General features: G+C 38.6%; 1 protein-coding gene across 2 annotated transcripts in view; it reads right to left on the bottom strand.

The window, feature by feature from the left end:
• The window catches only part of LOC124186223 (Y+L amino acid transporter 2), a 40,104-nt gene extending 25,875 nt beyond the window's left edge, over nucleotides 1-14,229 (bottom strand). For both annotated transcript variants that reach the window (XM_046577735.1, XM_046577734.1), the window contains exons 1-3: nucleotides 13,972-14,229; nucleotides 5,619-5,866; nucleotides 4,945-5,191 (exon numbers count right to left, since the gene is read on the bottom strand). In XM_046577735.1, the coding sequence (XP_046433691.1) occupies nucleotides 4,945-5,191; nucleotides 5,619-5,864 (493 nt within the window). In that variant the 5' untranslated portion in view covers nucleotides 5,865-5,866; nucleotides 13,972-14,229. The remainder of the gene's footprint in view (nucleotides 1-4,944; nucleotides 5,192-5,618; nucleotides 5,867-13,971) is intronic.
• Between the last annotated feature and the right edge of the window lie 706 nt (nucleotides 14,230-14,935).

The following is a 14,935-nucleotide window of genomic DNA, read 5'->3' as shown; positions in this document are numbered from 1 at the left end:
AACGAAACACGGAAAATTAAGGTGATGCGACGCTCCTATTTCGGTAACAAAAACTGTTATCCAAATTTCACCGAGACGATCAATCTTTCGGATAAAATACGAGAACAGCCAACTGCGGAATTGTTAGACGCAAAAAAATTTATTGCTACAAACTTCGGTGATGCAAGTTGGGCTAGTTTTTCAAACAGTAAAAAATGAACCCTGTAATATATTTTGTATGAGATACGCGAAAACGTTGAAAATGGTTGGATTAGACGATGGCCACGATAATCAGCGATTCATTATAAACTGAAATTGGAAATTCTGCGATGGTCTGATTAACGATTGATTGATCGATCGTGCAACTGGCTGCAATGGCCTTCATCTGCAAGGATCCTGTAAGAATGCTGCCTGAATTCGGTCAACATTTCTGACGTCCTAATTTGCCGAAGCGAGAGAGAAGTGAAGATTAAAAAAGCGATATTCGCGGTTCTACGAATATCAAACGGACTTCTTGACCATGATTATTGTTTCACGAGTAAACAATATTGCGTACAAACTTTGTACGTTGTATCTCACACGACATTCTCGTGTGAAGCAACAATTGACCGTTTCGAAATAGTATCAGGGCCGTTGAACGTGACGCGTTAGTAATATTGTTATACGTATAGGTATAATTTCATACTCGGAGCGTTTTGACCACTCGGTAACATTTCTTTGAAGAAAAGTGGTTCACGTTAGTCACGACGTTCTCTTTTCATCACATTTCATTGTTAAGATAAAAATTTATCCAGCCAGGGGAAATACGTCCGAGTTTTAGCAATCGGTTTGTGAAATATGTTGCGAATGAAGTTGATTGCTCAATACTAACTACTTCAGTTTTTGTACAAACGTTTAACATCACACTTCAGAAGTTTCCGAGGAATTGAACGAATAGTTTCGTAAATACAGTCTTTAAAAATTTTCGAAAACGGAAATTTCAAGACAATGACAAAATTCTTTAAAAATTCACGCGTATTCAGAAAAATCAACGAATTCATATCGCATGACAAAATAAAAACATTCCCCAAGAATTTGTTAAACAATGTTCAGCTCAAACAATTAATTATTATTATTCAAATTTAATTTTCTTATCATCTTCATAGCGGCTTATTTTTCTTCCGATTCATATCTTATCGTAAAGTATTCAATACCGTTTGTTTACTTTTCCATCAGTTTTCAGTCAAAGACCGCATTCCACACATAACTATAAATTTCTCTCGCTGTCCGGAAGATATTTCATTTATCACAGTTTGCCGATTCGTTGCGTCCGTTTGTTAGAAGAAATTTCGAGTTGCCGATGGAGGGCCTCGAGTCTCGGACGGAGGAATTCGCCAGACGGTCAACTAGCCTGCGATCATTATTGACGGCAATCTTGGCACGAGTGTAATCTAAAGTAATTTAATAATCTGAGAGAAGACGAGCGTCTCCTCTGCAGGGAGTCGCCGAGCATTGAGCGTGAAAAGGAGGAAGGCCAGAGTTAGGAGGGCCGGAGGAACAACGAGGATGCGAAACACCGTCTCGCGAGATTCTCATTGTTGTTGCGTCAGACGATCTTTTGTCGTGGCGATCTTTTTCGCAGAAGAACCTAAGCGTCAGACTGGGAAGCCTTACGCCAAGGCTATCAAGGCCAAATATGATTGCTCGTAAATGGACAGCCTGCCGGACGTCATTGATTCCACCGTGTCAATAATCTGATCAGTAAATGGGAACGAGTTGAATTTTTTCAAGAAAATTGCCGCGCCGGTTCTTTCATTCGTTTACTGGTTAACCCTTGGATTAACCGTTTCTTTGGTTCGCAGCTTTTTATTCATTAAACTGCATTTTTGGTTCCAAATGGTCCCTGAAATATTTCCAAGACTAGAAAAAAAAAAAAAAAAAAAAAAAAAAAATGAAATTTATTTATTTATACATTACAAAAGTAGCACACCTGAACAAATGGCCGAAATTCCTACTTTTCCACGAAAAAAAGGACTTTCTGCTAATCTATCGTGATTATCCGAAGGTCAGTTTTGACACAAACTTGATAAACGACGAAAAATTTTACTGAATTTTTTCAAAATATTTCTACTTGTTTTTGTTTGTCCGCCATATTGGATACGTTGTTTTAAATTTTCAAATTTTCGAGTTCAGATTCGTAATCAGTGACCCCGAAAACCGTATAATATAAAGTTTTATCAAAATCACATAACTTTTTGAATTTACATCCGCCATACTGGATCCGCCATTTTAAATTTTCGAATTTTGAGTTAAGATTCATAATCGGTGACTCCAAGAACCCATGTATGCAAAATTTCAAGAGAATCGCATGTCAGGAAAAATATGTGCAAGAAAAGGTTAATGGGGTGGATCAATTCGCGTGTGAATAAGAAAATTCGAAGATCTTCAAAAAAGAGCTACGTAATTACACCAAGTCAGAGTCACGTGACTATGGAGTAATACTGCACAAGTTCAGGACAGATGTGATTGCCCAACTGTTTCAAGCAAACAAGTATTTGAACAAGTGTTCCTTGTAGTAGTCTACTTTTCTTACGACCAATCTTTCTGGTGAATGGCGGATTTTCTCCCAAACACACTTGAAAGTCATTGGAAGAAACCTGGCACAATTGTGAACAAAAGACAGAATCTAAAAGCGAGGAATCTTCTCTTCCGATTAAATTGTCGTGGCTCGAAAATCATTCATTTAATTTTGAATCGTCAGTGTCCTCGATCAGTCCATACCACAAACACTTGGTTCAAACCAACGACACTGTCAACGTGTTTTCTCATTAAGAATCAACCATATTCTGCATTAGGACACTGTACGGATCGGAATTCAATTGATCTTGTCGAAAACTCAATCGACCTGAATAGCGAAATAGATTTCAATTGTCCTAAAACGGTAACCGGTTTGCAGACGTTCAGTGTTTGCCAAGACTCTGATCCACAACGAACTTGTTTCCCACATTGGAAAAGATAACGTACGTTTATCGTCACTCTGGTCCTGTTTCCGAAACGGCAGAGGATATTCCTTACTCAATTCTACAAAGCTTCGAAATCTTTACACTGGTATCTCCAACGTCAATCATACAATTTGCCGAAGGATGTCTTCCTTCACAGCTTTCCATAAAGCAGTACACCCTAAACTTATTCTCGAATTATTTTTGGCACCAAATTGACTCCACTAGGATTTTGATCTATAGAAAATCCGCATAGATTCATTCTTAATCGTGCGCAATCTCTTAGTGCAGAATATCAGGTCACAGACAGTAAGTCGACATGAAGTCATCAATAAACAGTCGAGCGAAGGTTAAAGGTCTGAGTATCTGACATTCGTTTCCAATAGTGACGTTCATGATTTGATCAAGTTCGATTTCTTCGAACTTTCGTACTGATCGAGCTACGATGACGACTACACGCAGTGTGTTCTTTTACCCTCACTGCTCTTTCCATTTGACCATTTTAGGGAACATTCGATGGCAAACACTCACTGCTCGATATCTTGCTTCCAGCAGTGGTCACGCAGGTTTAGCTGAACCTGACCAGGCAGGCTTCGATTGCTGAAAGCCTCTTTCGATGGTGGTTTTTCTTTCTTGGCTCGATGCCAAGGCGGAAAACCAACGAGTGAGCTAACCCCAAGTCCACGGCTGTATCGACCACCAGGTTGCTAACAACCAGACGACTATGGACTTACCAAAGGAAGTAATTAGCGGTCTAATTTCTCCGGAGAGTAGCTAACGTCGATCTTTTGTCTCGCCGTTGCTCTGTGGTAAGCTTTCAAACGCAGAATGTATAGGAAATGTTTGTGATTCGTCAAGTATTTCCTTGGCACAGTTTTCTTGGTTCGTTCTTTTGACGTTGCAGTGAAAACCGTTCCACATTCTACCATCACGAAGGTGTCTTTTCACTGGATGAAAAGTACGCAGGAATATTTTCCAACACACACGGTTTAATCTAAAAGAAATGAAGGCTGTTTTGGAAAATATCGAGTCACTGTATTTCTGAGAACATCTTTTCAATATCGGTGATAAAGAACGAGTGATTGAAAATGCTACTGGACCGTAAGTAGGGTGTAAAAAAAAACAACCACGATGTAGCGAAGTCATTGTAAAGTACTCGATTTCGATCATATAACCGGTATTCGCAGTCACTTCTTACGTTCAAGACGAGCTTGAGTCAGCTTAAAAGTCAGTCGATAGGCTGAGACCTTCTTTGAAGACTGCTTAAAGATGAGAAGCGCTTGAAAAACGATCAATTTGTTAATCTCTTTACTTCAGAAAGCACTTACCCGCTACTCACATCGAGTCCATGGGCTGATTTACGAATTTCAAATCCTAAAGTAGTTCTACCGACTTCTCAACAGGGAATATATAACATTATACACTACTGACTTGAATGAACGTTATAAAAATAATATTGTCCAATTTTAAAATTTGATATCAGTGGTCAAGAATTGGAACGTTCACCTTAGGAATGAGGTCCAAACTCATGCAAGTAGTCCGAGTTCAATGATCGTCTGGAGCTTGTATTAATCTAGAGTGAACTTGACATTAGATTACATATTGTCGGGAACAAGGAGACCATTGCATCACGTACTACGTCACGGTTACCACGCAGCGAGGCAAGGTGTAAAGTGTGACGTAGTGACTTGAGACTGGTGGAAAATGTCGATAAATCTTCGAAGCAGAGATACGCAAGGAGTTATTTAAAGACCAGATCAATACTAAAGGGAACGTAACGAAGCAAGAACCTCAGCAAGGTAGTTCAGTAGCGAACAGTGAACCCATGTCAGAGGTTGGAGCCTCATAGGATCAAACAAGACTGCTGGAATGAAACCCGAGTTCTATTCGCCGATGGAATCGAAGATGACGCGGAAATTGCGGTGTGTACGAAATGTGGCGCGGGTGAAATTAACACCGAGGTTCGAAACTGGTCGTAGATACTTACAGATGCAGCACACTGCAAGCAGGCGAGCTGCGTCGGCCGGTGCATCACAGTCCGGAAATATGGGCTTCAGGACGTAAGTGCTGAAGGTCAGGGCCACTATAGCCTGGCTGCAAGGCCTGACGATCATGCACTCGATCCAGAGTCTAACGAAGGCCAAGAACGGGCCAAAAGTCTGCATGATGTAGGCGTAATCGGCACCGGATTTTTTTATCATACATCCCAGCTCAGCGTAGCAATAAGCGCCAACCTGAAAATTTGTGACGCTTTATCAATCCTCCGTATCCACAGGTCATCGCGCATAACTCGTGTAGTTAAACGAAAGTTATTGGTAGGTAGCTAAAAGCGGCTATCGAGCAATTGATAAGTGGACGAGATTCGTAATCGGATGTTTAACCAGCCTGCACTTGTATCATTTGGTCTGATTCAATTTCAAGACTGTATGATCTTATCCCACCGTAAAATCATTATACGATATTCGTATCTGGCTGATTCGACAAGATATTGTTATCCGAAGTTTCGACAATATTGCTTCGTACATTGCAACCATTTGTACAACATGAAATACTCGTTTCCTAACCAGTCTCATGTTCGTAGTGATGATCATGGAACTATTTTATCTGCACTATTCGCGTTCGAAGGTTCATGAAAGCATATTTGTAGCCAAATACACCCACCATGGAGAAAAGACCGGAAGCAGTCCAGACTAGTAAACTTGCGTTCACGCTTCCAGTGTATTTGAGCACTCCAGCTGGACTGACGAAGATGCCGGAGCCAATGATCGATCCAACGATCACGGTGACTCCGTTCAGAAGAGACATCTTCGCCTCGAGCTTGATCTCGTCGCCACCTCCGTCGGCGGAAGTGGGAACGGGATCGTAGGGTCCCTTTTCCCCATCCTTGATGCTTCCCGGTCTCGACATTCCTGGAACAATTGAATGTAGAGAGACAGGTGAGACAACGCTTAATACAAGTTTAAAGTGTAGTTAAGGGGTTGCATACACCTGGGCAGGTCAAGAGAATCGATTTTTTAAAAAGGTGCCCATTCGAAAGTAATATCCTTCGAGTGTATAACCTGGAAATTTCATAAGGATATTCGCAGTGATGACGAAGTTACAGCGTTTTGTAACCGACCGGGTGAGCAGCGAAAAGGGCATCAAAAGAAGGAAGGATCAGGTTGATACGGCAAAGAAAAGATCTAATGGAAGCGTCGACATCTCGGGAAGATCCGTCATATGGCCCAGGAATCGACGATTTCATGTGAGTTTGAAATAAACCAGTTATTTTATTGTCAGTGTAAACTCTACTCAAAACTGTAAACGCGTTTTTCTTGAAACAGTGTTTTCAAAATCGGTACCAGAAACATCTCCGCCACTACTGGACCGATCGGGATCTAGTTTTGCACAGTTACGTTTCACGCAATAATCTAGTAGTTATCGAGCAGTTTTTTCGATACCTGGCAAAGTTTTTTTTCTTCTTTTTCATCACAAGTACCGAAAAATTTTGAGGCGAAAAATCGCCTATTTTATTCCGGAGACTGCTATGGTCGGAAGAAATTCAACTTTGAAATTCCGACTCGACAAGTACTAGTTTTATCTATCTGCTTTAAGAAAAATTTTTTGTTCCCTTCTTCAGATCAAAAATGGCAGAGGCACGTCTGGTACCGCAAACGCTATCGACAAAAACACGTCCCAGGAAAACGGCTGTAATTTTTTATACCGTTTGAAATTTTTGAACCAAATTTTCACACGACATAGATAAAATGTCATAGTTTAAAAGATACGTGATGATTGTTCAATAAACTTCAGTTTTGTATACGAAATAAATTCTTAAACATAACCCTAGTTTCAGTCGTCTCAGGTACATGTAACGCCCGAAGTCAGAGTGTGTTTGACGTAATTCGGTGATCGCTTAGGAGCTTTTAACGAACGTCTCCATGTGTGGCGTTTCAAAAGCGACGCGTAGAGAGATATAACATCCCGGCAGTTGAATAGAAGATAATCAATTACCATCAGAGTCATCGCTCTCGCATTGTGTACACTATTCACGCTACGAGAAGTTAGTCAAGCACTTCAGCCTCCAACAACGATTCTGTATCCAATTATCACCCGACTCGCAGAATGGCGTGATAATCCGCTCGCTCCTGGGATTGATCGCCCAAGAGCCTCTAAAGTCAGTGTCATTAGTGGGCGTTGGATATTCAATAATACTGAAAACGGTGTCGATGTATCGAAAATGACTGCAGGCATGTTAACACATCTGTGACATTTACATACTTGTTTAACTTGATCTTTAGGTCTTTGGATATGCAAATCTACGATGTTTCTGAATAGATAAAAGAGTAGCAACGAAAGTTTTTCGATTTCACTTGCATTCGTTTTTAAGGTGGTTTACAAAATTCGATTATTGACGATAACTCGAGTAGGCTTCAACCACTTTTTAAACTGATCTAATAGCCAGATCTGTCATTAATTTGCAACAAGTACACGATCGCGAAACGAGTATTAAAACATGTCTGGAACCATATTCTTATGCTTTTTTTTTTGGAAACAATGATTGAAGATCATTTTCACAACAAGTAAATCAGCGACTCTGGTGTTTGGATAATTTTCAAGAAAAGAGCCGTGAAAATAGACACTTTGCTATTCGTTATTTGACTGCGTGAGTGCTGCCTAGCGTTTCTGGATTTGCTTTGCAGTATCAGGGTGCTGAATAATGGATCCCCTGCCTAGCGAAGGTCTTCGTATCTCGGAAGAAAAGGGATGGAGCGTTTATACGTGAGATAAAACAAGTAACATCAATTTATCTCGAAGTTGATAAAATGAAAGCAATCTCGGGAACAGCGTCTGAATAACAGCTTCGACTTCTATCGACCCAGCTCTCGCTTCTTCGCTCTTTAATCCGTTTTCGTCTGCTTTTCAATGCCAGCTTTTAACAGCGAGGTAAAAAAAAAAAATCACCTATCCTGTTATATAATTTTATATTTTTCCTAACTGGTACCTTTGCGGTAGAATTTCTTCTGGTGACCATGTTGAAAATTTCGAAAATGGTACGTTTTCTAATGCTTGATTCAGTTGGAGGGATAACAAATGGTGAATTTCGCAGAACTTGTTACAGGCATGGTTATGATTTAAGCCCTCATGTTTGTCACGATAAAGATTTACGATTTCAGGAGCTTTGCATCTCTGCGAGCACAAAAATACTCCTGAGGTAAGAAGAAATGTTAAGATAAAGGAACTATAACATTATTTTCAACAATTTTATTCTCTCCGTCTGCTCAGAATCGGAGTTTTTGACGTCACATGATTCTCAAGAGAATCTTCAATTAATTTCAAGGTAGGCGTCCTGTTTCTCGATTCCATGAAAGAACAAATTGGACGCCAAAGTGACTCGCGGTGAGATTACAAGAAGAAGCTTGATTGGAACACAAAATACCCTGCAATGAGCCCTCGAGCTTTGCTATTTGGACAAACTAATTCATTAGGTACCGATTTAGTTCGGTATCATATTGATCCGAGGATTTTTCTGACTCTCCTTTCTTTTCTTATACGTTACGGAGAATGAGATGCTACGTTTCCATTTCGTTTTCAAGAAAGTCCCATGTAGCTAAAATAAAATACGTTTTGCAGACCCGTGTAATCAAAAGTTGTTTTCACTGCTCATATTTTGACAAAAATGAGGACGAAGTATTTACAAGGAATCGAATGAAACGCTGTTTAACGGCTCTTTAATGTTCCTAAATATGAACTTCGCATGCCGTCGCAATCTTGCAATTAGCACTCTGAAGCTTTCATTAGACTCCGCTGCAACAATCAGACATTCGTTGCTAATTTGTTCGTCAACATTATGAACACGTTGTAGAGATGATAATTTCAACCGGCAGTGACTCGGCGTAAACTGGTCATTACACTCTTATCACTGTATGGTGATAGAGATAACAAAAGTTGGGTAACAACAATTGTGACCCATTGGAAAACGGAAATTTCAAAACATTGAGAAAATTCTTGAAAAATTCATGTGTATTTAGAAAAATCAACGAAATCATTTCATTACGCGTAAACATTTCGCGCTATCGTCGATCCTTTTTCGGTTATTGCAACGCAAAATCAGTTTCTGAGTTTTACTCTACTTTTTTAGTCAAACAAGGCTTTAACGTCAATTTATTCTCAAATTTTCGCAACGGTTGCAAGAAAATCTAGCAACAGCGATCGTAATGAGAAAGAACAGTAACGGATACTAGACTTTCCGGTAACGGCTAGAAAACTAATTTTCATTCTCTACCTAGAACGATATTTTTCGATCGTGGTAAAAAATGAAAATAGTTGAGAACCGGAACTAAAAATTTCTCTCAATGTAGCCGGTACATCCTTAAATTATCTGGATCCAGGCAAGTCGTGAATCTCGAAAAGAAATCATTCTCGGCTAATTATTTACGACTCGTCCGCAACTGAGACTCGAAAATGCGTTAACATTCCGAAAAGGTCGAGCTATATGACCCGGGATAAATAAAATCCCCGTCGCGACGCGACTTGCGTCGTTTAAGCTGTGATATTATCGACACTTGATTCAATTACGAAGGCATAAACGTCATCGACCCAGAGTGTCGAACATAATTATTGCTCGCCAATTGATTCAAAGCGACGTAACGTAGATTTGCGACAACGTGCATATAAGCCTAATTGGATTGGACAATTGGCTGTAAAACTGACCCGATCAAAGCGCGACTCGATCGCATTTTACGTTCCTAAAATCTTATCGACCTTCCGATGCTGAATCCAAATCGCTGCAATGGCGCTTTAAGACGATACAAACTTCAAAGTCATTTGCGAGTTGCTGCATATGTAATTTTGTAGAACGGGTTTCTCACACTATACTTATGCCAGAGCCTCTGGGAATTGCAATGACGCTCGGCAAATGACATCTTTTCGATCCTATGCAGTGACTTCGAGTAAATATGTACGACAAATATGTTATTGCAACAAAGATTCATACATAGTAACAGTAATTTATGAATCTTTCTTGCAATTACAACATCAGACAAACTGTACGCTAAAAGGTTGCGAATATTTATCAATTGATGGAGACAAACGTTGATTTTGTAACGCTAATTTTAGCTTTTCAACTGTCGTATAGAGATAATAGAAATCTTTTACTACCATTACCGATGTGCAATAATATTGTACGGGTTTGATAACGTGAGTAGCTGTGAACCGAAACGATAGTTAAAATTGTAAAAAGTAACAAAATAAATTTGGCATCGAAATGAATAAATACTGGTTAAGTAATAACGAGCCGAATGAAACGTGCGAATACTTGCTGATCTTAAAAAAGGTAATAAAAGTGGTGTTAATTTTTTTTTTTTTTGCATTTGCTAAAATTACGTCAACTCGTCCGAATGAGAATAATAATTCAAGCTGATGAGGTTTCTTTTCTTTTGCGCTAAACCATTTCGTCGATGGATGGAATGCTCGGTGCTCCGAAGGTTTTACCTACAATCCGATATTACAAATTATTGGAACAAGGATTCGAGCACAAAGTTCAATCCGACTACGAAAGGTGAAATTTGGTTTTGTTTGCGGTGTGAAGGAAAGAGGGAAAGAACGAATTACGGCAGTCCCGCATCACGATGGGATAGGATTTCCTCCCTCCTGAGGGATCTCGAATTTCTTATTCCCGGTCGGGTTCCCGTTTGTGCGGGGCTTGAGAGAAGAAACGCGGTAGCCAGGCGAACTTACGATTAGTTGTAGTTGGCGTGCCGGTTTGAGCCGTTTGTTAGTTAACCGTTCAATGGGGCTCGCAGTGTTGCATCTAATTGACGATTTGTCGAATAATTGACCGAAGAATTTCTTTCAGCTAGCAATTCACCGGCTTTCGCATCGGCTCGGCCGTTCGTCAGCTAGAATTCTCGATAAGAAAATCAAACCTCCCTAATTCCACGAGGTGAATGGTATTCCAACATTTAAGGCTTCAGCTGACGCAGATTTTGCCTACAGCATATTTTCTTCGCCCACCGATTAAAGGGAAGCTTTTCGAATCATCGATCATTTCACGTCTCAAGTTTAAGTCCGAATGATTTCGAGATTTACGGATTGTAGTGAAATATGTTTTGTAGATTATCGTCGTATTTTGTAGATAATTTTAAAATCACTCGCATTTACGCGATCGTTTTTCTAATAACAATATTTCAAATGGATATAATTTGTTGTAGAATATCGTGAAACTCACGGAGTTTAGCGGAATAACAAATGTTACTTTTTTCATAAGACTCGCCTATCGAGACAAGGTGAGTTAAAAAAATCTTCAACTTCTTTGCAATAAGTTTTTTTCTTGTGAAAGAAAGGCGACATCTAGTGGTGGTTCAATTGTACTCTTTCATACTTTTTCGGAAATATTCATCGTCTCGTCGATCTAAATCGAATTCCAAAATTGTCGGTCATCGCGTTTTTACGAAAAAAATCGTATTCTTTTATGAGAATTCATGGAGATCGTAAAAATTTGTACTTTTCAGCGAAATTCTTAGAATACTGCGATAAAAACAATTTACTATCCGTTATCTGGATACAAAATTGTTATTATTTTTCATAGAAAATTGTAGATTTTTATAAATTGTTGCAGAGATTTGTAATTTTCCATGCAAAATACTATTATTTCCAATGATTTCCCATATTGTCGTACGATTTTTAACGACGTTTTATGATCTTTGAACAAAAAATTTACAATTTACAAAAAATTTACAAAATTTACAAAAATTTTCAATGATCTAAAATTTATTTTCGTTTGCCTTGGAACTTATTTTCACCAGTGATAGAGAGGAATTTCTAGCTGTCCTAGCCCTGGTGAAAATTTCTACGACTACGAATTGTTACGGAAATTGAAACACTGGGTATTATTTTGTATAAAATTGTGAACATGCATAATTTTCCATGAGGATTCGTTAATTTTATTTCAAATAGTAATATCTTGTACATTTTTCGCTGTAAAAATCTACAAGTTTTTATGAGAAACCATGCATGTTTAAAAATTTGTACGAAATGTTCCAATTTCTCAACAATAAAATACAAAATTCGGAAAAAAAATCGTAGAAAATGTGGGATCAACGAATATAATTACTCCAAATATATTTACTACTAAGACGTAATTTTCTCGTAATACCAACAATACTCAAAAAAATAATACAACTGTACCTATTTTACTAAAAATTTTCTCGTAACTTAAAAAAGATGAAATTTTTCTCAGTCTTCCTGTAATTGTTAGTCCTTGAAAAAACTTTCTCTCAGTCTTTCCGATATAATATATTCATCTTTTGAATAAATCTGTTAAAGCCAATAACCAAAATGTGCAATTTGAAAAGCAACGAAAATATAGAGACACGGTTTAAGATAAAAAAAAAAATCGTCTGCAAAATTGAGACAAGTTTTCACAAACTTTTAGAAACTTTTAACTCAAGTTGTCATATTTCACGAATCTCGCACGTGGCGTTGTACTTATTAACTGTATAAAAGAGTGGGAAGCGAAAAAATCTACGACACGTTGCTGGGTGTAACTATACAGCAAGTTATTTGAATATTGCATCATCCCTTATATTGATCTTGAGACGACACGATTCGTCCGCAGGTTGCTGCGTTACGCTAACTTATCAAACACAACCGTGAATGTTGTCACAGTATTATTTTCTGCCTGTAATCCGTAAAAAAAATTGTCTATAGACTTTGTTACTTACACAACATGCCTGCGCGTTATTGATTCGGAAAAACTCTGACAAATTACAAATTGACAGGAATATCGATTTGTATTTTCACTAGATAATACAGAATCGTCCAGATTTTTTTTATTCATGAAAAAAGTGAAAACATAATTAATTCGAAAACCTTTAACTTGAAAGATTTCACGAATTGTTTGATGATGGAATTTTGTACCTCGCTAAAGATAATCGATAAATTGATTTCAGGACTTCCGGAAAGAGCAAACAAACATCTTAAATACGTTTTACGTCGTTTCGTTTCCGTTTTTAAATATAATTATCCAAGTTTTTGATAAGACGGTTTCAAATTGCAGGAAACGATGATTAATAATTAACAACAGATTACTCTGGAATGAAATGGATTAAAAATGGAGTCGGTCAAAACGAGAAATATTTTTTTCTTCCTAAATCCCTGCGAAAAATTTGACGATTATTACAAGCCAAAATAAAGTTGTTTTGCATTTTCGGACCGATAGAATCGAAGTAAAAAAAAAGCGTACATTTCATCCGAAAAATTGACGAGAATAATTTGAAAATGATAATTTCTCCGAAATTTGATTTCAAAACTCGAAGAGAAAAAAAAAAAAAGAATGTCTAATCCTGTGAACAGGAATAAACGCGATTCGTGAGAGGCGCAATTTACAATGTAAAATTATCATCAAGTAAAGTTAGAAAATCGACGATGACGGGATGAAGAATATTTTTTTATAAAAATTTCCGGATAATTTCGAATCCTGTTCAAGTGGAATAGTAAAAATAGAAACGATGTACAGACCTGTACGATCGTTGTTTCGGATTGTTGAAAAGTTAAATGAGAATATAAGCGAGCAAATATGTGCTCGGGTATCGAAATTTAAGCATCGTATTACAAGAACGGGCGTTCTACGACCGCTCAGAAAACCCCCACTTTCATCCCCTAGGCGTAGCTGCTACGAGAGTATTTCTCTCTCCCTCTCACTCTCTTTCACTCTCTCCCTCTCTTTCTCTCTCTCTCGGCGTGGCGCGCGCGAAAATCAATAGCAACACGTGGTGTTAGTGGTGGCCGATGTGAAAGGGCAGAGTTTCTTTTTCCCATGCAGGGTGCAAAAGATATCAGGAGCGGAGAAAAGTGTGAAGAAAATTATCGAGCGTCATTTAGATTCCAAAGAAAAATTTTATAAAAATCATTCTCACCAAGACCGGCAAGTATTTAAATAAATTAAATAACGAAAAGCACCGATTCTTTCAAAAATTCAAAATCCCCGGATTTTCGCCACGATCGATGATCGAGAATTTGTATTCCGACTCACCTTTTCGACTCACTCTTTAAAACCTGACGTGTACGAAGATGAGGAGCGGAGAAAAAAAAAACGCACAAAATTTTAAAAACAGTTCCACCGCAGGATCCGCGATTTTTTGGGGTATCGAACGAGGATCAGACCGACATGTCGTTTCACCGAATTCGATCGCGGTTTTTTTTTTAACCGAAAAATTTTCGAAATACCGCACCGACAGGAGTCGTTCAACCCGGGGCGAGCGATTTCACCGCACTACCGTACAACTCGCTCAACGGGTCAACTCTGAATGAGAGCCCGCGTCGTGTTTCTGCGTACAAACGGCTCGCCGAGAACCGCCACTTGGAGGCGCGATCGACGATCTTTCCGCACGGCGTGTGAATTTTTTTCAAATCGAGGAAAATTCAGCCTCCGTGAGTTGCGAAACACGGAAGGAAGTCCGGGACGAGATTTCGTCAATTTTTGCCGTTACCCTGAAAATCAGGTTCATGAAAAATGATCCGATATTTTTATTTTTTTTATTTTTTATCCGTTTGAACATATTTTACGACTAGAAGAGCCTCAAGTATACACCGATGGACAGTGGTTTTGGTGCCCTTGATATATTTGAGCGATCTTGCAATTAGTAAGGTTTGATGTCGTCGACCCTGGGATTACACTGTGAAAAATTTCATTTGTTACGCTGACTAGATAAATGCTGTAACCATTTTGCGCTGTTTGTCGATCCTTTTTTGTTCATTGCAACGCAAAATCGGTTATTGCGTTGCGTGTTAATGATCGTCAGTAAAAAAGCCCTGCAAGCTTTACAACCGGGTGATATTTCGAGAATAAAGTTTGGCGAATAAATTGGCTTGAATTTTATAACGCGAATTTTCGTGACCCTTGAATTTTCTCAAATAACTTTGAGAGAATTTGACAATGCGTGCTTTGCGTATTTTTATTTTCTTTCCGCGACGTTTCGGCGGGCCCAAAATTTTTA

The sequence above is a fragment of the Neodiprion fabricii genome, chromosome 7 (assembly GCF_021155785.1).
Source record: "Neodiprion fabricii isolate iyNeoFabr1 chromosome 7, iyNeoFabr1.1, whole genome shotgun sequence".
NCBI lineage: Eukaryota > Metazoa > Arthropoda > Insecta > Hymenoptera > Diprionidae > Neodiprion > Neodiprion fabricii.
Note: the sequence above shows the minus strand (reverse complement) of the source record. Positions and strands in the feature narration are given on the sequence as shown.